The following is a 24,141-nucleotide window of genomic DNA, read 5'->3' as shown; positions in this document are numbered from 1 at the left end:
TGGCAACTTTTCAAGAGAATAGTGTAAAGTTTCAAAAATAAAAGTTTAAAGAAACCGAAAATTAACCGTTAACTTTTTTAAGCTTACTTAAATTTCACATATACTTAATTTGTTTCATGTAGTTCCTATTATTTTTATAACTTTCGTGTGACAAAAGCACATTTGACGTATGATCATACACACATCAAAAAAAGTTTGCGATCACTTCGAAAAACTGAAATCTTTTTTGTTACTGTAGATTATATTATGATTTTTTCTTCTTTTTAGATTCTTTATTTAAAAATAAATTAGAACATAAAACAATGACCCCGTTCAATTGTTTTTTCATATAAAAAGGCTTTCAGTCCTAGCTTACGCTCATTCAGAAATCTGATTTAGTCAATTATAAGCGATTCAAGATATTTTTCGCGGAAAATTGTGATTGAAAAAATGCCAAGAGGATTATCAGAGGTTTTACGAGCTAGAATAGTAACTTTGAGGGAAGAAGGATACACCACGAGAGTAATAGCACGCAGACTTGCTATATCCCAATCCTGTGTCGTGGCTACGTTGCAGAGGTATCACGGAATGGGGAATTTAGCTGACCGACCCCGCAGCGGTCGCCCAACTGTTTTGACAGCTGCCCAAAAGCGCTATATTAGATTGCTGGCAGCCCGTGATCCAACAATCAACGCCACTAAAATAAAAGCAGAAGTCAGGGCCGCCTCTGGGCTTGAAGTTAGCACGCAGACCGTTCGCAATTGCTTGCACCAGGCTGGATTACGAGCACGGAGGTCTTGGCGAGCTCCGCTCAATTCCCGGCAACGTCAACAACGAAGATTGCAGTGGGCTAGACTTCGGCAAAATGAAGAAGGTGAGGACGAAAACATTTGGCAAAACTGTCTCTTCGTTGACGAATCCCGAATCAGCACTCATCCAGATAACCGACGTGTCCGTGTCTGGAGAAGACCAGACGACCGTGAAAGACAAAGAACTGCCACTGGAATAGTTCAGCAAGGCGGAAAATCGGAGTCCTTTTGGGGTGGCATTATGGTTGGAGCTAGAACGCCTTTGATCCCGTATCGGGGCTTCATGATAGCAGACATGTACAAAGCAGTTGCTATTGATGATATCGTCAGACCATTCCGAGTAAACCATGGGCACCAATTTGTACTGGTCGATGATAATGCGCCCGCACATCGAGCTAAACGAGTCAATGCTGCTCTTCAAGAATACGATATCACACGATTAGACTGGCCTGCCGGCTCGCCCGACTTAAACCCAATAGAGCACGCGTGGGATGCTCTTAAACGAGCAGTATGGAACCGTGAGCCACGTCCCCAGACAGTTCCAGAGCTCAGGGAAGCCGCTATTGAAGAATGGGATAGGTTACCCCAGGAAATGCTGGATAACTTGATCCTCAGCATGCCCAGGAGGATCTTCGCATGTATTCGAGCCAGGGGAGGAGTTATTTTATATTGAATTCACACCTTTTAATAATAAATTGTTGTTTAAGTTTAATTAAACAGTCTTTTTCTTTCTATGAAATTTCTATCACTATTACATTATGATTAATGGCTCAATTTTTTAAAATAAATAATAAAAAATAGTTTTATATTTTAATTTCAAACAGGGTATTCCTATTTAAAGAAAGCATACAACATAGATTTTTTCTTGATAAAGTTAAATTTAAAGAATTATAGGAGCTTATGCTATTGATCGCAAACTTTTTTTGATGTGTATGTGACCTTATTATCATCACCAAAGGGTACGATTTTAACCTCACATTCTAGAAACAGCTGTTTTTTGAGAAAAACTGATCTGCCCTCTGTCGGCATTGTGCCTAACGTACCCGCTACAGTTCTATGACATTATATAAACATTGGCAATCGTACGACTTGCTACGCAAACGTGCGATTGCACGTAATTACCTACGTGAATTTTTTTCGGAGGTTAAGTAGATACTTTTTTCTTGTCACAGGAAGCGCTAGAAGTTCTACGAACGGCACCGGCGCGTGTCGAGTTACGGGTCTGCCGCCCGCCCCTTGAAGCATTGGAGTCGGTCACGCCGCCTGAGCCGCCTACGCCGCCTGCGCGCACGCCGCACCCGCCACATCTACCGCCTCATCAACCGCTGCTTGATCCGTTGAATTGCCATCCTATGCATGCCAGGTGAGACAATTATCGACATTTCTTTGCTAAAACTGAAACATTTTCATTAAATAGATTATAATAGCTGTACAGGTTTAAAAGGACAAAACCTTACTATTTCCACGATTCTTAAAATGTATTCTTGTAACCTTTGTTTACATTTTTAATCTCTAATACTATCACCGGGTACAGGTTTCCTATTTGAGTAGGTATCGCATGTTTGCATTTGCAAATAAAAACTAAGCTGTCGTCTAATACAAAAAATACACAAGTATAATAAATGTTGATGACCTCGGTGGCCCAAAGCGAATTAACACAGATAACACTGTGAGCGCTAGATGGATTGACCGCCTTTGCGCATTGCATCCGATTCGTATTCGTTCCAAATCTGGGGGTCTACTCACGATCTCCGTCCGACATACGTCCGAAACAATTAGCCAAATAGGCAATACCTGACCAAATGAAAAGACGCGTGATGCGAATGTAGCTTCATACTTGATACTTGTCTTTTAATTTTGTCGAATATTAGAGCATAGAGATCGAGAGTAGACCCCCTGAGACTATACAAATCTAGAAAACTCGAACCAATCGGACTAAGTCCGATTCCAATCCGAGAAAATACAAATATCGCTTGTACACCTAGAGATAAAATAATCCTTGTAACATTTCGGACCGTCATTTCTGGGGTTCGGGAAGCAGTGTACAAACGCACTTAGGATATGAACTTTTCTAAAGTGGTTCTAGTCTGTGTTCTGGACAGTAAAAGGAATTCCTTTCTTCGAGACCAGGTAGCTGGTGTTATTATTAATAAATTATGTGACCTATGCTAAGCAGTTTATTTATGTTTTATAATTATTTATATGATTTGGAAATAATTTTTATTTATTGGTTTTGTATACAAAAGTATATATTACTATTTTGCCATCTCCCTATATGATGCCCTCAGTAAGGTAAGTAAGCGTCACGCCTGTCCATAACAGTTGCAGTGTCACTCAGGCCTTTAAATCGCAAAGATCAAAGGACGCTCCCACTGCGCCCGGCACCCTTAGACATAAGTGGAAAAGTCTCATGTGCCTGTAATTTCACCAGCACCCTTACTCTTCAGATCCGGAACGCAGTATATATATATATATGTGTGTGTATATGTATAATATATGTGTGTGTGTGTGTGTGTGTGTGTATATATGAGATGTTTATATAAGGATATAGTTAGTCATGTATTATATGTTGCATAATGTATGTACATTTATGTTGTATTTAAATTAAGTATCATAATTATTTACATTGACCTCATCTGTTTTTAATTTGTCATGTTATGCACCCCTGTGAATTACTCTGTACCCAGTTTTCCGCTTGACTGGTAGAGTATCCCTAACGGCATTAAGTCCGCCACTTGTACAATTTTGTGTGCAATAAAGTTTAAATAATTAAAAAAATATACCGTCAAATATTTTTTCTTTCATTGAGACGGCAGAAATGAGAAATTTTCAAATCATGGTTCGTGACACGACGTCGGTAGTCCAACGGCTTGCACTATGAAGAGGTTCTTGGTTCGATTCGTAGTAGGACCAATTTGGGAATTTAACATTTCTAAATTGATTCACGAATCTGTCGAATCCAGATTTGTCCTACACCGAACAAGAAGTTCGGCTTAGTGTCCCGGAATGAATTCCATAACCATGATACACATAGAGTACGCGGAGAATTCTCTTCTTTGAGACCAGGTAACTGCTGGTTCCATTAGTTTCCGAAATTCCACGACAAAAGTTCATGACTCGTTGCTACGTACAGACACAAAAAGAGACACCTAAGATCAGCATAGGTACATACATGTCTAGAAGGAGCTATACTTTACCCCAATCCATTACCCAAGTAATCCTTATCAGCTGATAGTAGCCATTATACATACCACTCACCATTTCGCACTAATACTCTGATATATTGTTGAAATATATCTCTTTATACATAATCATAGTAAGTTATTCACCAAAATATCCAATGTACACTCCGTTAATGTAAAGAACGAGGACAGTCTTGTCTTCCCTGTAATAAGAAGCACAGCACTTATGTAACGGCAATCAGAATTTATAACAAATGCCCATTAATATTAATTTTAACGCTTAAATGGTAATCAATTCAAAGCTCTAAAAAAATGGCTAATTGACAATGTTTTTTTTTATAATCTAAATGAAATATTTGACAATTGTGCTTCATGTTTAATTTTATTTTATGGAAATGGACATTTAATTTGTTTTAATGAGTTCATTGAATTTTAATGTCTGTTATTTTAAAACGTTGTACGCTCTACTTGGATAAGAACTGTAAACAAATTACATGTAAGACTTTTAATCTACCAGTTCATACAATAAATGTTTCTAATTTCTGATTTAATAGCAAGAATGCTGTTGAAGGTTGGAGCGTACAGTAAATAATTCCACATTCCCAGACACCCAAATTAACCATGACAAGGACGATAAACGCTCTCCACGCATCCCTAACACAAGTAATGCGTCACTTATGGAACATTTACATACATTTTGTTCCTAAATTGCATACGTTCACAATTTTATGTCCATAAATACTGTCATTTTTACATAAATTTACATAGGTTCGCTGCAAGCAATTACAGAGAGTGCTAATTGAGTCTAACATAAATAATAACCACTTGACAAGTGAATTCAGCGATAAAGTGAGTTTTACTTTATGAAATCACCCATTTGTTAAGAGAAATGAAAGATAGAGATATATTTATTTGTATAAACTACAGTAATTGGCATACAAATATTAATACCAAAGTACACAATGTTCGCATATTTTGTGTCATATCAGGTATATACTGCTCAAAATAATTAAAGGAACAAAACTTTAAAGTAGAACTAAACTTTTTGCTTAAGGTTTTAATTATAATTGGCCACTAAATAATATAGAGGCATTGTCGAAGAAATTGAAAACCAAAAAAGCATCTACATTTTTGCTATTAATTCTCAATAAAGTGGCCAAGAGTCTAAAAACTAAGTGACGCCATTGAATTTTCTTTACTTTCCAATCACAGAAAACACATTTTAAGCGAGTTTTCAGGTCTTTTGAGTATTAATAGAGATTGAAGTGAGTCTTTTGAGTATTGTTATCCATTGAAGCGAGTTTAGGTCATAATTCCAGATCTGACTGAATTGTATGTCTCCCGAGCTATCGCTTTGCTGGAAGAGGGTCGAACTATGCGTTAAGTAGGAAATGGTCTAGGAGTAGCCCCTTCTGTTATCAACAGACTTTGGAAGCGATACCGTGAGACGAGAGAATACTCACTGAGGCGTGGCCAAGGTCGAAAGAGAAAAACGACACGTTTGCAAGATCGCTATATCGTCAACTATGCTTTACGTAACCGCACCGCAACTGCAAGAGATCTCCAAAATGCACTTGACAGGCGCATCCAGAAGCGTCCTATTACAGCTCAAACACTGCAGCAGCACACTGAAGCGTTGATTGAAGAATGGGAGCGAATTCCACAAGAAGGTATTCGGAAGATCATACGAAGCATGGCGCGTCGTTGTCAAGCTGTGATTAGGGCTCATGGGGGCTATACCCGTTACTAAAAGTCACTAAAGTCGTTGTCAAGCTGTGATTAGAGCTCATGGGGGCTACACACGTTAGTAAAAGTTACTAAAGACGAATATTTAATCGTTATAAGAATATTTCTTTGACGGACCTTTTTTATCACCAATTAGTTTTTCGCCAACAATGTACATTTTAATTTTTTTTTTAATTAAAAAATACAAAATGAGCTTTTCTATTAATTGTAAAAATTAAAAAATTAACAAGCAAAAAATGAACATTAAAATTTATTTTGAACCTAATAGAAAGGATCAAAATCTTGTTCCCCTAATTGTTTTGAGCAGTATATATTTGCGAATACGAATGAAAGAATCCGGCCTGATCGAAAGTATTTTTTTCGAAGTGTTCGATCTTTATATTAATAATTATAAAAGACTTATGATTGAATAAAAAGAGGAACACAAGTCTAAGTAATAACATATACCTATAGGACAAAAATAATAAAAACAAAATTGTACACCGGGGTTATCATAACATTTATAATTCACTTTATTTTATGAACACTGTCACTAATATTTTTTTTAAGTGTACGTTTATTATTGATTTTTTTATGATACCAAATTGGGACCAACAAGTCGTGGGCCTGGTGATAAGCGGTACGCCTGTCCATAACAGTTGAAATGCCACTCAGAGCTTTAAAACACAAAGATCTGAAGGGTACTGCCACTGCGCTTGTCACCCTGAGACATCACACTGAGCTATGCAATTCGATCTCGGATTTCTTGAGTGAACGTTCCATTCGAGTGGTCTTAGAAGGCTACTCTACCGAATATATGACGATAGATGCCAGAGTTCCTCAGGGTTCCGTACTGTCTGCAACTCTCTTTCTGCTGCATATCAATGATCCGTTAATTCCAGATACCTTTGCGTATGCTGATAACAGCACAGTGGTAGATAGGTACTTGACCAATGCAAGGATCAGTGGGGAGGAAATCCAGTCTTGTCGAGAGTCCATGGTTAGCCGTTTAGATTTGACGCTCAAGGCAGTCATCTTGTCAAATTTAACGCTACCAAAACGCAGGCGTGTCTATTCTCCACTAAACGGAGTCCCTCTGAGTTGACTCCGACTTTTCGTGATGTATCCATACCGATAGCCGACCGTCTCCAGCTACTTGGACCTGTCGTCCAATCTGCAGATACATTGAATCCATGGCTGAAAATGCAGCCAGGAAGCTAGGCATCCTTTCCAGTGTGAGGTGTTACTTCACACCGGGACAGTTGCTTCAGCTGTATCAAGCACAAGTCCGGTCGTGTATGGAGTACTATTGCCACCTTTGGGATGGCTCTGCTACATACCAAGTGGCCACCTTGGATTCAATTGACAAGCGTGCCAAGAGGCTTATAAGTGACTCGGAATTAGTAGAGGCGAAGCTGCAGAGCCTTGAACACCGCCGTAAAATTGCCTGCTTATCGGTATTTTACAGGACATATCACGGAGAGTGTGCGATAGAATTACACGATTTAATTCCGCCTTCCCCTTTCCCTCATCGAGGGACTAGGCGTAGGCTTGGCTTCCACCCCTATGTTGTGGATATTCCAAAGATTCGAGCGAAGCATTACGCTTCCACATTTATATGGCGAACGGCTATGGGGTGGAATTCCCTGCCTGCGTACTTGTTCCCTAAACGTTATAACTTGGACCTTTTCAAGGCGAGAGTGAATAGGCATTATCTAGGTGTGCATGCTCCATCGTCGACCTCATCGTCACTTTCCATCAGGTGAGATGGAGGTCAAATGCACACTTATATTTGAATAAAAAAAACATAAGTTCACAAGTCCCATGTGCCTGTTATTTCACCAGCACCCTTAGCTTACCTTCAAAACTGGAACGCAGTAATTCTCACATTACTGCTTGGCGGCAGAAATAGGTAAGGTAGCAGTACTTCCCTGGACGAACTCTTTCATAAGCTCTACTGCTACTAAATTTATGAATGTTTGAAATGCAAATTGCTCGTGAATAACATTAGTGATGCAACGGACCTCTGCTTCTTCTTCTGATTCGTGTCCAGTCAGATTGTAGGAATTTTTCTTTGCGTTATTCGAACTTTGTATCAATATAATAACAAAATAGTGAATTTAAAAAAATGAATATCATGGTAGCAAAAACATTGCTCAACTCAGCACTTGTCTGACAATTTCACACTTTGGTTTTGTATATACACGTCGTTAATTGTATCACCAACGGTAACCTATCACAAACTCGAAAATATTTTTGTCCGAAATAACGTTCGTTCGAATTTTCATAACACCGAAAACCGAATTACAACGAAACAGTTGTTCTTTCAGGATATGTTGAATGTTGTGAAAAACATTTTCCTCTCAAAATTACTTTCGAGGTTATGAAATTTCGACCAAACTTTATTTCTGGAAAATGTCATTTCGGACTACTGATAGATAACCATAATCGACTCATTATGCGACCCACTGCTAGACACGGATTACCTCCAAAGAGAAAAAGAGGATTTAGTCAAAGTTTACGACGCTGCCGCTGGCCCTATGTGGGTCAAAGACAAACTCAAAGTCAAACAATCTTCATTTCATAGGTAAGCAAATTACACTTGAAATGGTCATAGTAGTTAAACTCTACGCTCATTCGTAAGGTGGATTCCCCTGAGAAGAGTGAGCAAGAAACTCTAGGGGTTGCTCTTTGCAAATATACATTTGAACACATTTATCATTTACAATATTTATTTCGAACATCATAGATCGGGACTGCCTGCAAGAGCGTGAACCCCTCGATTTGTATGGTTTTCTTAACCGGAGGTATTGCTACTAAATATTCCCATATGTACGAGATTCGAACTATCTCTCATTGGGCTTACCTTTCTGTGATTATATAACTTAAAAATATTGTTTCGTAACAGGCTCTCACAAACAACCAGCAGTGCGACCACATCATCATCAGAGGGTAAAGGCCGCAGAGAGCACAGTCCTGAAGCAGACAGACGAGATCTTCATCTTCCCGATCTCGATCAACCTTTACCAGTCTATAATATTCAGTATGGGGTAAGTCAGAATAGAACAGAATAGAATAGAAATCATTTATTCTGTATAAGAGCACAGTACACACACATTATATTACAAAAAATACGTAACAGTTAGCGACTACAAAGTTAGATACATAATAAAAAAGATAGCACAACATGCCTCATTGCAAACTATTTAACAATTTATGAGGGAAAGATAAAGAAAAAAAAAATCAAAAATAAAACTGAAGAAAACTTAAATAAATAATTAATTAGTGTAACGAATAATAAGTAACAAAAATGAGCAGCGTGTGCGCTGTGCCGTTACAGAATCCGTCCTCCACTCAGCCTGTTGTCGTCTCACTGAAGGTACTACGACGCTGTTTTTCAGTACATGCGGCAACAGGAATACTTATGGAACGGAACATAGCAGATGTATAACTAGATTACCTTGTCATAAGCACTATTTCAACATAAATAAATTTCATTTCTAAATGTACATATCTTAAGAGACAAACCTTATTTAATATTTTTTTAAGTAACAAGATTAATAAATCTCATGATATATCGACATTTATATGGCGAACGGCTATGGAGTGGAATTCCCTGCCTATAGACTTATTCTCTGAACGCTATGACTTGGATCTTTGCAAAGCCAGAGTGAATAGACATTATTTAAGTGTGCAATGTTCCATCGTCGACCTCATCGTCACTTTCCATTAACTATGATGAAGGTCAAATGCGCGATAGTTCATATAAAAATAATACATAAACTTTAGTACGAGAAATATAAGCTCTAAGTCTCCTGGCCCTGTGACAAACTGTGACATACAACAGCCTTCTGCACACTAGACGCCATTTTGTCGCCACTGAAAGAGCAATACGCGTAGAAGATCTATAAAATTTGGGTTAAGCGATTTATCCACTAACGTAACTTATTAATAATAAAATATTTATAATTGATTATTTATAAATATTTTATACCAAAATTGACTACCAGAAAGATTCAACATTAAACTTAAAAACCAACGGTGCCTTTTTTGCTCCCGAGTAGAGAAATAAGAAGCAGTATTTTCAAAAGGATGAAATAATACTCCAGAGACTCTTCTCATGAATACAAGTTGCTTTTTTGAATATTCGGTTTACTTTATTTTTCATTCCGCCCTATTTCTTGCTTTTCAAGAAGGCGTAAGTACTTATTTGCATTTGCGTCCTACAACGCCTGTAGAAGACCTAGATTCTACTATTAAATTATTATCGTGCTTCGTTACAGTAATATATTCTAATTATCATTATCCACGTTATTCCCGTCGCCACGTAATTTCGCATGTCCTAATTTTGGGGAAAAGGAGACAAGTAAAAATTTCATGAATTTTAAGGTTTGATGAAACCAAATCAATAAGTTCCGAACTCACCCTCATATTTCTGTTTAATATTTAGTACGGGTACTGCAAACAAATAAAGGCTGTTCCTCCATAAATATTGGCTAAAACCTAAACTTCCTGCAGAGTTATAAGTATAACTTTTTAATGCAGACTCAATTTACATTGCAAATTAATAAAAAAAAATTGTTTACGCTACCCAGGACGACGGATCAGTGGTAAGTAAATTATCCCTTTGGAGGATATCAAAATACTTTTTTTTTATAATTCATAACAGTTAATAAGAGTAAAACCAACTTTAGACAGAAACAATGTTACCCTGACCTATACAGCCATTCATTTTTTTTAAATAAATTTCTAAATCCAACAAAAAAGTTTTTATCTCACTGCCGGAAAACAAAAAGTTTCCAAATTCCCTTGTTACCATCTGGCCGAAATTACAATTAAAAATATTTTCGCAAGCGTTTTGTTGTTTTCAAAAAAGTATTTCTACAATTGTTTTTGACAAGCATTACTGGTTTTTGAAGTAGATGGTTTTAAAAAGAAAAAATAGATATAGAAACTATTTATTGGTAATTAAGATTGTAAAAGCTCTCCGCTCAACCCAAAGTAATGGTTTTTATTTAGTTAATTTATTATTATTATACATCTTTACATTAAATAATGCATTTTTCAGGAATTCGACATAGTAATGACGAAGGTGAATGGCTCCCTGGGTTTCACGCTGCGTAAAGAGGATCACAGCGCGTTAGGGCATTACGTGCGCGCGTTGGTAAGGGAGCCGGCACTCAGCGATGGACGGATACAGCCCGGGGACAGAATTGTAGCGGTGAGTTGTTGTTTATTATGCTACCCTGGTACGTCCTTGGGGTATCCGGTAAGATATTTAAACGACAATGAAATTTTAATTAAGTACAAATTTTAATTAATTATATAAAATAACTTCCTGTGCTACTTTGGAGACTCTTTGAACTTATAGAATATTGTACCGAAAACATAGCAAGTGAATATTACATAATCATTCCATTATGGTAAAAAATAAATATTCCCAGAATGTTCCGGATAAAAATGCTTGTTAGGAATTTCATTCTTTTTTATGCAAAATTAAGTATTTTACAAGGCTTTCGAAGAAAATATGGTACCAATTCCTAATTCCCATTTTCCACGTAAACACTTGTTATTAATGATCTTATACATACAGGGTGTAATCGTTTATTTATTTATTTATTTTGCATTTTACATGGTTGGGTGGTACAGATTTATAACCTTAGGACTATTTTAGTCGGAACATTCATGTGATACCCCGTAAGGGTGTAGCAAATTACACTTAAAATTAAGATTAGAATTAAAATTAATATACATTTTAGACTTGAACGTAATTGATTAACATGGGTTTAATATTACTATTTATATATTTATTTATTCGTAGATAAACATATATTATTAACATTTAAGGTAAGTACGTACTTTCATATCAATTTAAAGCTTTTTTGATATCTCTTATATTTATGGAATAATCGCCTGGGCTCACTTAACGATTACACCTTGTATAAGATCATTGCTGTTTATACTTTGTTACGGAAATATTCTATGAAAATATCAAAAACTCTAAATTCAAAATATCTTTATTCCATAATATGTTAGCAAATTAAACATGAAATCGTTAAATTTAAACCTTTACTCATTGGTAAGGCAGATTCCCCTGAGATTTATCCTCTAATAAACAAGCCTGTACCCATAAGCAGAGAATCTATTTTGCATCAGCAACATTTCACAATTCTTTTTAAAATCGATCTATTTCATAACAGAGAGATATTTCTCTCAAAATGCTATCGTACCAGCGTTCTCTCGTAACATGGAATTTTGCCAAACACCTGTTCAAACAACAGTTTGATATACGAAATATTATTCATCACTTACAGTGACCAAAAAACCCATTCATGTTTCTAAAACTATAGCCGTAGAATATATATGCAAGAGATTAATGGTTTTTTAGGATTAGGTTAGAGCAGTAGCGCTCCTTGTGAAAACTTTACCTAGTTCTGCCGCCAAGCAGTAATGTGATAATTACTACGTTCCGGTTCGGAAGGGTTAAGGGTGCTGGTGACATTACAGGCACATGGGACTTGTCAACTTATGTCTCATGGTGACGGGTGCAGTGACAGTGTCCTCTCTTTACAATTTAAAGCTCTGAGTGGCACTGCAACTGTTATGGACAGGCGTGTCGCTTAGCACCAGGCGCACGACTTGTTCGTTTCGTCACTTGGTATTGTAAAAGGTGGTTCGGACATGTAGAAAGCGAATGAATCAAAGATGATTGACGAAACAGATTTATAAGTAAGGATGCATATTAATTACGGTTCGATTTTAAGAAGATCGATTCAAGTGTATACTATCTAGTCATTCTTTGGATCGATTAATTGCAATGCGATTTTTATGCAAATCGATTCGACATTAATGAGAATCGTATCATCTAGATCGTATTCATAATTTAAACAAAACTGTCTTTCGAACCTCGACTGAATCATAAGATTAAGCCTATTTTATATTGGTCTACAAGAAAAATAGTTTGGCGACATCTAAGTACAATAAGTCTACGATATTTGTCGATTATCTAGTAGCAGTAGATATTTAGTAGCAGTAGAGCTTCTTGCGAAAAGAGCCGAAAGTACACCTTATCCATTTCTGCCGCCAAGCACCAATGTCAGCATTACTGGAACACAGTAATACCGACATTATTTTGTAGGGTAAGGGTGCTGGTGATATTACAGGCACATGGGACTTGTCAACTTATGCCTCAGGGTGAAGGGCGCAGTGGCAATGCGCCTCAGATCTTTGCGATTTAAAGAGCTGAGTGGCACTGCAACTGTTATGAACAGCTGTGTAGCTTACCATCAGGTGCACGACTTGTTCGTCCCGTCGTTTGATAATTATTATAAAAAAAACGCTACTTCTGTGGTATCTGAACTTCTTTTCTCATTGGTATCAACTAAATGAAAGTGGTAAACTCGTAACCCAATGAAGACAAAAAAGCTGTCAATGTTGTATTTTTTATGAAAATTAATTTTAAAATGATTTTTATGAGATTGATTCAAGAGCATGATCCGATCTATGGATTGATTCAAAGGTATATGATCCATTGCAATCCAAAAAATCGTTTCAAAGCAAAAAGTTGTGCATCCCTATTTATAAGGCCAGTGTGAGCGGACCAAAGTGGGCACGTTTTAAAGAAAGTGCAGATCAAGAGTATACAAAAAATATCAAAAATCGAAATTATCATTACTTCATAGGTAAGCATTATTACAGAGGAAATCTTCACATTGGTTAAACTCTACCGCTCATTCGTAAGGCAGATTCCCCTGAGAAGAATGAGCAAGAAACTCTAGGGGTTGCTCTTTGTAAATAACATTTGCATACATTCAACATTTACAATATGTTTTTTTTTTGCTTTCAAACATCAGAGATCGAGACTACCTCCATGAGCTAAACGGGTTACTACCACGGATTTTTGTCATCTAAGTACGCAGAAGTTGTATAATAACCTTTAGTATAAAGTTTTTGTTTCACTATAGTTTTAAACATTGTGAATGACACATTTTGTATATCAACAGGAATATTATTGTTATAGAAGCGTATATATTGCCCTTTTAATGAATTTGTGACTTTGTGATGACGACTATCATGAACAGCTACTTTATTTTTATTCTTCGTGTTAATGTTATGTCTGTCACTATTTTTTGTCAAGAAATTACTATTTCTCTTAACATAAATAACATTTTCATAAATGTACTGTGACGCTAGTGTGTAGTATATATAGTATATCATTAATTCTTTGGGATGTTTTCCATCGGTCTGGGCAATCGATCTAATGATATTTATTCCCATTTGAACGTAGATTCACATTATACAATTAGCACAGAGAAATCCTAAATACATCCCTGTTCTATTCGCCTCCAATTTGTGTTTGGCTTGGATAACATAGATTCTTCTCAATAAATACATTTGATTTTAACGAAGGCATTTTTAATAAGGTCGGATGATGGAAACAGCATTCGCTTTTGACTGGTATGACAAAAGGGAAAAGGTCAATTGGGTTAATTTATCAAATTAGCTATTTTTACCCCAATCTTCTGGGAAATATTGAAAGGGAAAAATGTATTTGTTTATCTATTGATTAAAACCTTGATAAAGTCTGACGTTAAACATAGTTATTAACGAGTGGACATTGATGTCAAACCCTATCAGAGTTTAAAGCTCTACGAGCAAAGTTAGTAACCGAATAAAAGTTAGAAATCGCAAACTCACACGGACCCCTTTTGTGTGTTAATTAAGACTAATTGACGACGCTGCTGCTAAACTAGTTTCGACATGTTGTTTGACATTGTTCAGACTAGGCATTGCAGTACCGGTAGATACTGTGTACTTTAGAGATTGGCAATTCCCGGTACCTATAAAAATTTGTTCGAAGTTCTGGTAAATTTGGGTACTCAAAAAAAATCCATTGACAGTTTCAGAAAATATTTTAGTTCAAAATAAATTCAAAGTAGTAGCACAGAAAAAATATCACATTATTCTTCTATTAATTTCGGAGCAAAATACACAATATAAAACAAACAGTTATTGAAGCATCAATATAAATCTCAAATAAACTCGATTAAAATATGTTATTAAATGAATATAATTCAAGTCTTTTAGCGCTATTATGTAATTGAATTATTGCGATCTCTCATCTAATCTTCATCCTTGTTAAATTTTGGCATTATTATGTTTTGTAATAAAGCCCATAGTACTATATGAGGCCCATAGTTACTATGGTTACTATGTACAACTGGTTACTGTGGCCCATAGTTACTATGGGCCGGAAATTACTATCGTTACTATGGGCCTCATAAAAAAGCTCAAAGTCACTCAACGAGGCATGGAGCGAGCAATGCTCGGCATTTCTCTACGTGATCGAATCGGAAATTAGGAGATCCGTAGAAGAACGAAAGTCACCGACATAGCTCGAAGGCTAAGCAAGTTGAAGTGGCAGCGGGCAGGGCCCATAGCTCGGAAAACTGACGGCCGTTGGGGCAGAAAGGTTCTTGAATGGAGACCACGAACCGGAAGGCGTTCATTGGGACGGCCCCCTACTAAATGGACGGATGACCTGTTAAGGGCAGCGGGTAACCGATGGATGCACGTCGCGTGTGATCGGCTGGTCTGGAAATCTTTGGGGGAGGCCTATGTTCAGCAATGGACGTCTTCCGGCTGACATGATGATGATGATGTTTTGTAAAATCATGAATAATAAGATTGTATTTACCTACCTTTTCACAGTGTCTTCTTTATACTAAATGAATTATAAATTCAACTACACTTGAATATAACGCCACACCGAGCGCGAGTTAGTAACTTTATGAGTCGACTTTAGCCGGCAGTTTCACCATCGGTACCGGTACCAAATAATAAAGTGAATTCCCGGAAGAAATCAGTACCGGAAATTGCCGGGAACAAACCCTAGTTTGGACTATGTTTGAGTAAGTACCTACCTGCTTACGGTTTCTAGCCACCTTCGGTGACGATTATGGGAGCGACCACGCTCGAGTTAACCTGAAAAAGCTTTGTTTCCATGCAGTAAGAGTTCTAATTGCAAGAACATAAGGCCTTTTCTGACAGACACAAACCATTCCACGTAGTATCTCCCTGTAAGGTACTAGATAACTACAGTACTGCCGGCTGATTGTGTACAGTCAACAACTGTACAGTTGCCATTTTGTACTTTGGACCGTTCTTATCGTAAGCGGTATAGAGATGGATTTAAGTCTTAAGTGTCAAGCGTGACGTGCTCTTGACCCTTTACATAAAATAGCGTATGGCTTAATACCTAATACATAATGGCGTAATACCTAATGGCATCGATATTCTGTCTTTCCGGCTCAATGTTGACATTTAAGGACTTCTCAAAATGCAGCGTGTAGGTGACCTTGGATTAAAGATAAAACAAAACTCACGAGAAGTTGTAAGAGGCAAGAACTGCGAACTGCCAATGTGGTCCAGTGTAGTATATCGTGGAGCTTTAATTTCGAACACTGGTGGATGCATAAATTAAGTGAAACGACGTATGGTATGTATGGTATGTAGAACAGCAACGGATAAGCTGAAGAATATAATAATATGGAGGAATAAGAACATTACCAAGGCCACTAAATCCAGCTGGTCTGAACACTAGTTTCGCCCATATTTCTGTTTGCTGCAGAGATAGGGACGCACCGTGAAATTCAAAAAAAGATAGATGCTCTGAAAATATGGTGCCGGAGAAGAATACTTGTGTATCGCGGACGAAGTTTGGTTCAAACGTCTCCATACTCCAAGAAATCGGCATCAAGCAGCGTCTGTCTGATGTGGTATACACTCTCATTTTGAAATTCTTCATTCTCTCTTCTTCATCATCGTTCCATCAAGACGAATATTAGCTCCAAAGAGCGTCTTCATCGTGGTGGATCGATCAAATACAATCTACATTGCGTGAGTGCACGAGAGAGTCCACCAACAGAGAGAGATGGCAGATATCGTGAGGCGCGCCATATCAGCCCAAACAAAATATAAACAAACATAATATCTACTTCGTGACGACCACGACCGCTCAGTCAAGAGTGCTACGAAACAGTAGAAGAACTTGACATTTAACGTAATATTTCCATTAGCTATTTGTCAACCTTTTACCGTTTAAACTAGTGCATCGACTTCATAGGTTATCGCCATTGTTACACATTGGAGATGATTTTTTTCGGATGTAAATCGCATATATTTTTCAAATAAACTAATGTTTCGGACCCTTTACAGGGCCCATGGTCACGCTAGACTGAGGTGGTAACGTTAACTAGTTAATGACTAGTTATGTCTAATTATTATTAGATTTAAATCCGAAAAAGTAGGTTCATATCCTACCTGTTAAAATTTTGACAAATAATTTTTGCAAACAGTATATAATTTAAACGACAATGCTGGTCCGGAAAGACAACATGACAATGCCAAAAACTGTCTCTCACTTTACGACGTAAGTTGGCTATCTGCTTCAAGATAAATGACGTCACTGTCTTTGTCTATAAATATTAGACAATATCACATGCAACGTCGCATACGTTGCTCTGATCCCAAAGTAAGTAACTAAAGCACTTGTGTTATGGAATTTATACCATTAAGTCCATACCATTAACGTCGCCGTTAAGATTAGACTGTCTTTATAAGACATATTATGAGATATATTACGCGAGTATATTCTATCTATACCTATAATAAAATATTGGACTAAGTGGACGGTACTACGATCGAGTCTCAGGCAAGTTCCGGTTTAGAATGAGTCATCCTTTACACGACATATTTAATGTTTGTATGTAATAATCGAAAAAATGTCATTATAAACCAACTACGCAAAGTTGAGTGCACATAAAACAAACATTATAACCACCTCAATCGATCAGCGGTTAAAAGAAGGCATTCAGTTCTCGATTAAACTTTAAGTAACAAAAGTTTTAATGTTCCAGTATTTAAATCCTTCACTCTAGTTGTTAAAATACAGAGTTATTATGTTTTTTGAATCATGTAATTGGTCTAATTATTTTTCTGTGAAAAGGCATTGCTGTTGTTTATGTAGCGTCTGACGCCGGTGCTATTATAGGACATACTTATAATTAATTATTAAATTATTGCACAGGTGAACGACACACCGATGTCCAATATGTCGCACGCGGAAGCTGTGGCTTTTCTGCGCGCATGCGGCTCCGAAGTGCGCCTGCGACTGTACCGGGACCACGCTGCCACACCGCTCTCGCCGATGTCACCTAAAGAAGAACCTACTGATTCTGATGCTCCACTTAATAGACCTAAACCACCGCTAAGGTGAGTTTTTATAACTGAATTTGAAGAAACTGCAACTTTTTATTATCAAGTACATGCACTCAAAAAATGTTGCTCTAAAGGTACTTATTTCAGTGTGAACATGTACTCTACAACTAGTTAATTTAGGGAGTAGTAAGTTAATTTAAGTATCGAGCTTATTAGCTCATCGTTAAGTGGTTAAACCACTAAGTTTTTGCCTTGCAAGGAGAGTCGCTTTTTGTAAAACCTTTTTGAAATTGAATGAATTAAAAAAAAAGCAGCAATACCTAGACAACTATGGTCTGAACTCAAAGATATAGAGAGAGAGCGCAATAACTGATCCAGTAGATTAAACACAATATATCTCTCATTGCCCTGCTCTATTACTACCCTTAACAAACTTCTCAACGATTTTAAAGTCCGAACTCAGGTGACCATGAGACTTAACGATGACCCGAAACGTTGGCCTTTTTAAAAAAAAAACAGATTAAGGTGATGTAGATCCCAAAAAATAGTTTCATTACACATTAGAACAATCACAAAAACCTAAGAACTTTGTATCCCTCCTTTTTCCTTTAATAACATTTCTTTTGCAAAACAGAAGAATTAAAACAAAGTTTTATGACACGTCGATTGTTAATAATCTCCGCAGACCTGAAGCAGTGTCGATGCTATGCGATTTAGCTGCGAGACGGCTAACACCGGACGCAGTCGATAGTTCCCGGTCCCCCTGCCTCTCGCCACGCAAGTTCCGAAAACTTACTAAGGATAACAACCACTACGAACTACCTAATGGTAAGTAATTATTAGACAATAAACTTGTGGAATTGTGGTGTATATACAGGCTGCAAATTGCCCATCCATCGCTAATAGTTAGTTATTATTAAAGGAAATGTTTTGGTATATTTTAAAGCGATCACTATTTGTTAATCGCAAATACCTAAATGCGTTGGTTACCATTTTCCACCAGCAGCGATAACACGACGAATATTCTCACGCTTCTATGTCGCTTCTCGCGCAAATCGCTCCCTGTCGTGCTAGGGCTGCAGATGTAACATCTATCTGTTTGCCGGTTCTAATACCATTAAAGTACTGCGGTACCTACTGAGGCGCATATACATATATTGCACTGTTAATACAATAGTGTATTAACTCAAAAAGTGTTTTTTTTTCCAGAATTTTGAAAAACGAATTACTTCCCGTGAAAGATTTAATAATCTTTCATGATTCATGTACAGGTTCAAGTTTATTACAGACGTCTAAACAATTTCCTACTCGCCAAAAAAAAGTGGTAAAAAATAATTTCATTTTATAAATATTATTAATACAAAATTCCTTTGATCCGGTCGGATTGGAACAGACGTGTTCTAGCAAACCATGCCACACGCTATGCCAACTAAGCCACGGAACGAACCAACGGACCGCACAAATTTTTCTATGTGCTTGTTTGTCGGATCTTTTGTATTTGGCGCTACGGTCAAAAAGTCGTTGAAAACCAAAGGTTACGTTCAGAAATATTATAATCTTGAATTTCACATATTTTGAGTTATAACACGTAAACGTAATAGCAATGCGATATGTATGTATTTATAGATCAGTACAGAATACTAAAAAAACCGTAACGTAAACGTAATAGCAATGCGATATGTATGTATTTATAGATCAGTACAGAATACTAAAAAAACCGAATGTACCTAACCGACCTACTTGTATTTGTCAAATTTGATTGTAACCGGTTACCAGAAAGTGCGCGAAACCGAATTCAGCCCCTAGTTTGCCATCCTTAGAGGTGGAATATTTAAATGGGACCACTACCGAGGTACCCTCTTTCCAACCAAAAAATAATCATCAAAATCGGTTCACACGCGTAAAATACATACAAAAATTGTGTTCATTTTATTTATTATTATTTCAGTGAATTTTATATCATGTATTTTGAATATTTTGACACCTCGATTTTGAAAATTATAATGTACACTTCATAATTATGCAATACACCATAAATTCACCATACAGTCAGCTGTTACTAATACAGTACAAGGTTGCTTACTAACAAAGTATGGACCTATGGTGTATGAAAATAAAAGATTTTTATTTTATTTTATTTTTTGTTTTTTTTTAACAAAACATTGTCGAATTGAGAACCTCCTCCTTTTTTGAGGTCGGTTAAAAAACTATGTTAATTCTCAGGCTCGTTCCTGTAGTCATAGACTTCGAAGACCCGCAACTTTTGATAATACCATTTCCCTCCGCACTAACTTCTGTATCTGGCATTTTTGTCGTAACTAATTATGACGTACGATCTTAGTCAACTTTCAGAAGCAGACATCCTTCACTAATCGCCAATCATAATGTCTACGTTTTTTTTATATACGAATATAACTCTTTACAAGTTTGACAGTTCAACATATGAAGTGCTAAAATACATTACCCTGGAAAATTCCTCCGACATTTAATGGACAAGCGTGGCAAGAGGCTTATATAGGTGACTCGGAATTAGTAGAGGCAAAGCTGCAGAGGCTTGAACACCGCCGTAAGTCGCCTGCTTATCGATATTTTACGGGATATATCACCGAAAGTGTTCTATGGAATTGTGGATATTTCCAAGATCCGCACGAAGCGTGTCGCTTCCACATGTATATGGCGAGCGACTAGAAAGTGGAATTCCCTACCTGCCAACTTATTCCCCGAACGCTATAACTTCGACCTTTTCTAGGCTTAGAGTGAACAGGCATTATTTAGGTGTGCAGGCTACATCGTCGACCTCATTATCATTTTCCACCAAGTGAGATGGAGGTCAAACAAGTACTTATTTCTATTAAAAAAATCACCCAATTCTTCTTAAGTTAGAAGAGGTGTGACTATGATAGATATATATGAAATCCGTGTTGTTTCAAGAGTTATCTTCGACTATATATAACCTACAAACTTAAACACAAAATTACGGACTTTTTTTATGATAGATACCAAGTGACAGGACGAACAAGTCGGGCGCCTGGTGTTAAGCGACATGTCTCTCCAAAGCAGCCGAGGTGCCACTCAGAGCTACAAATCGCAAACATCTGAGGGACATTGCCACTGCGCCTGTCACCCTGAGATATTAGTTAACAAATCCCATGTGCCTGTAATTTCATCAAATTGAACTACCGCACTTATTTAAATGAATCAAATATTATTTATCGTATAGGGTCGAAATTTAAATTCAACCCTGTACGGTGCTGTTTGTTCCTGAACACACATGTTATAGGTACGCTAAATTCACTGAATAAGTCCGTCATATGAAACCCTTGATCAGTTACTTCACGTTTGTAAAACAAAAATAAGTTTATTTCAGACTTAGGTCCATATAAAAGACAAAAATAACACTAAATACGTGTTAGTACGATGTAATAATGCAAATAAAAAATAAAAATGTAAGAACCGAACATTCATGCCCTTCGAGCACTTCGTTATTGGACAACGTGCAAAGAGTCCACCGAGCTAACATCGGGGAGTCTCGGCTTTTACATTGTGCATATTGTACAAGCTAATAGCTGAAACCAGTTTGTTGCTTACACTGTAACATGTTAATTTATTACACGTACTAAAGACTGCCAACTTCACAACCATTGTCAATTCGACCTAAATATATCCATTACTGAATCCAGTTCATTTTAGTTTCACATTGGTCCAAGAACACTTTCCAACTCTGAGTTGGCATTGAATGGTCTAGTTTGTGATGCTAAAACTTTCGTAACAAAAATTGACGTTGAACGAGCGACTGGAACGATTCATTTATATGGATCCAGTGGCACAGTGACGCTGACGATACAGGTGGCAGCGTGGAGGTAGACACTGGTATGATTATAATATTCCAATCCAGCTTCGCTGACCCCCGTACCAGTGCCACTGGATACGTGCGGTGTAAACGCGTCTCGGTAGCCAGTCACCGCCGCGTTATTTCCAGTAGGTCAACATGTATTTGTAGAAATTAAATCAAATTCTTTGAATATGTCTTCAAGGAAATGGTCCGATGAAGAACATTTAAAGATTGTGCAATTGTACATACATTGTGCAAACTATCGCAACAAGGAAATGCGATCTGTAGCTCTACAGAATATTTATGACATAATGATCAATACATAGTACTTAAAAATCCCTCCTCAAATGTTATTCATCCCCTAGTTGTAATTTCACGCTTTAGAGGTGGAATATTTTCTTCAAATTTCAATGATACCACTTCTAAACTACCCTCTTTCCAACAAAAAAGAATCATCAAAATCGATTCACAAATGCCCCGGAGTTATCGCGTAACATACATACAAAAAAAGAAAAAACATACAGCTGAATGGAGAACCTCCTTCTATTTTGAAGCCGGTTGCAAATGAACACTGAAAATGTAGTTGTTGCCGACGTGAAGAACAAAATAAAAATATTAAGAAGTACCTATTCCTATTGCTTGGAATGCGACAAAATAAAAATGTTTATATTCCGAAAATAAAATGGTTCCCCGAATTATATGCTTTCATAAAGGATGTAGCACTAAAAAGAAAAATCAGTAAGTAAACAGTAAGAAGGAAAATAACATGTAATTTATCGTGCTACAATCATTCGTAATTTGATTGTTTCATTGTTCTTTTACTTAATTATCAATCGAAAAATATTAATAGTTTCGTTTAGTTCCACGATCGACAATAAATTTAAAACGTTGGTGGCGCGACCGACGTTAATACTATGATGATTTCAATTAAAATACCAATTCATTGCCTCTCAAGAACCTACCACAGATAATAAAAAACAGTTTCAACGTCTTTACAGAAACCAAGACCTAAAAACAGTAAACGTCTGCGTTCAAGAATAATATCGAAAATAAGAAATTTTAGTGAAATGACCAAAGTGACTTTGATATTTTCCGCATGTCAGTGTCCCAGCTTAAGAAACTTTCCGAAGAACAAGCAGTATTTGCTCGAGACAAGATACAAAGTGTACAAGATTTAGCTTACTGATTTGCGAGCAAAAAACACAAACTGCAGAAAATCATCTTCCAATAGTCAACATCAGATGCAGAGTATGAAAATAAACTTATAACTATTTATTCTGAGAAATATAATTGACAAGACGTTTTATCTTATTCTTGAACAGTAATATGCGTGTAAACTATACAAATGAATATAATTTTGCTTCATATTTCAATATTTTATTACCTACTTCGTAACTATACACTTATATTTAATTTATACACGAAATTACATAGGACGTATACTTTTGGTAGAAATGTATTAAGTGTGTTTAGTTTAGACCACGACAAAAAAGGACAATTACCGATTTTATGCATGTGACGTGAATAAAACCGGACTGCATTTATGTAGCAGTCGTTTCATACATTCATAGCGATGTAAGCCTTAACACAGTTCATAATGATACACATTAAATTCATAATCCGCTAAACCACGTGTTTGAAGCTTAATGCACACGGCAAACACTAAGCAACGTGAGTGTTCCGCGCAGATATGCCGACATCCTACGTTACGGTAAAACCGCACAGCTCGGATCACTCCGAGAGCGCTCAGGAAACGAAGCGGCCACAGCGAGCACACTCAATAACCCTCGCCAGCTCAACCGCACCCACAAGTAGTAGAAAACAAAAACTAAGCCTGACAGGTGAGACGCTGTCGGCCCCTACACGCCGTTATACCACTGCCATTCCGCTTTCACTGCCGATCCGAAACAGCGCACTGACCGACTGCCGGATGCGAAGTCAATATATTTAGGACCAAACGAGACCATTGTAGCTGATAGACCCCTTACAGTACTGCATCTGTCGGTCATCGACACAGGCCAGACACTGCCGAAGCTACTTACCTTATCTGCATTTCGTGTTGTTTATTAGTCTTTGTCTACCTGTTGTCTGTTTATTTGCGTCCACGGCTCCACAAAAGAGTGTCGGTTCGTAGGTGAAACTTTTACTACAAAAGTTGTTCGAGTAGAGCTTAGCAGTTTGCCTTCATTTTCTGCATCGTAGTGTTATTTTCACGAGAACATCGAAACCTAAGTGCAAACCATTACAAACTTTCATTTTCGCACTTCTTTTCTACTTTTCTTTATCACTTTCGATTTGCTATTCTACATATATATTTTACGTGTACAATTATTAGGAAATGAAACTAATTTTCCGGATTTAAATCGCGTATATTTGTTTTTTCAAACAAACCGAC

At 37.1% G+C, this 24,141-nt stretch overlaps 1 protein-coding gene across 1 annotated transcript in view; it reads left to right on the top strand.

Annotated features, from left to right (window-relative positions):
• The window catches only part of LOC113227078, a 191,770-nt gene that overhangs the window by 160,980 nt on the left and 6,649 nt on the right, over positions 1–24,141 (top strand). Inside the window, exons 6-12 of the mRNA XM_026459952.1 lie at positions 1,961–2,151; positions 8,604–8,745; positions 10,291–10,305; positions 10,764–10,916; positions 17,784–17,968; positions 18,600–18,742; positions 23,435–23,587. Of these exons, the coding sequence (XP_026315737.1) occupies positions 1,961–2,151; positions 8,604–8,745; positions 10,291–10,305; positions 10,764–10,916; positions 17,784–17,968; positions 18,600–18,742; positions 23,435–23,587 (982 nt within the window). The remainder of the gene's footprint in view (positions 1–1,960; positions 2,152–8,603; positions 8,746–10,290; positions 10,306–10,763; positions 10,917–17,783; positions 17,969–18,599; positions 18,743–23,434; positions 23,588–24,141) is intronic.

This window comes from Hyposmocoma kahamanoa, unplaced genomic scaffold (assembly GCF_003589595.1).
Source record: "Hyposmocoma kahamanoa isolate Upper Pololo Valley unplaced genomic scaffold, ASM358959v1 202, whole genome shotgun sequence".
NCBI classification, from domain to species: Eukaryota; Metazoa; Arthropoda; class Insecta; order Lepidoptera; family Cosmopterigidae; genus Hyposmocoma; species Hyposmocoma kahamanoa.
This window is presented reverse-complemented; position numbering and strand designations above follow the sequence as displayed.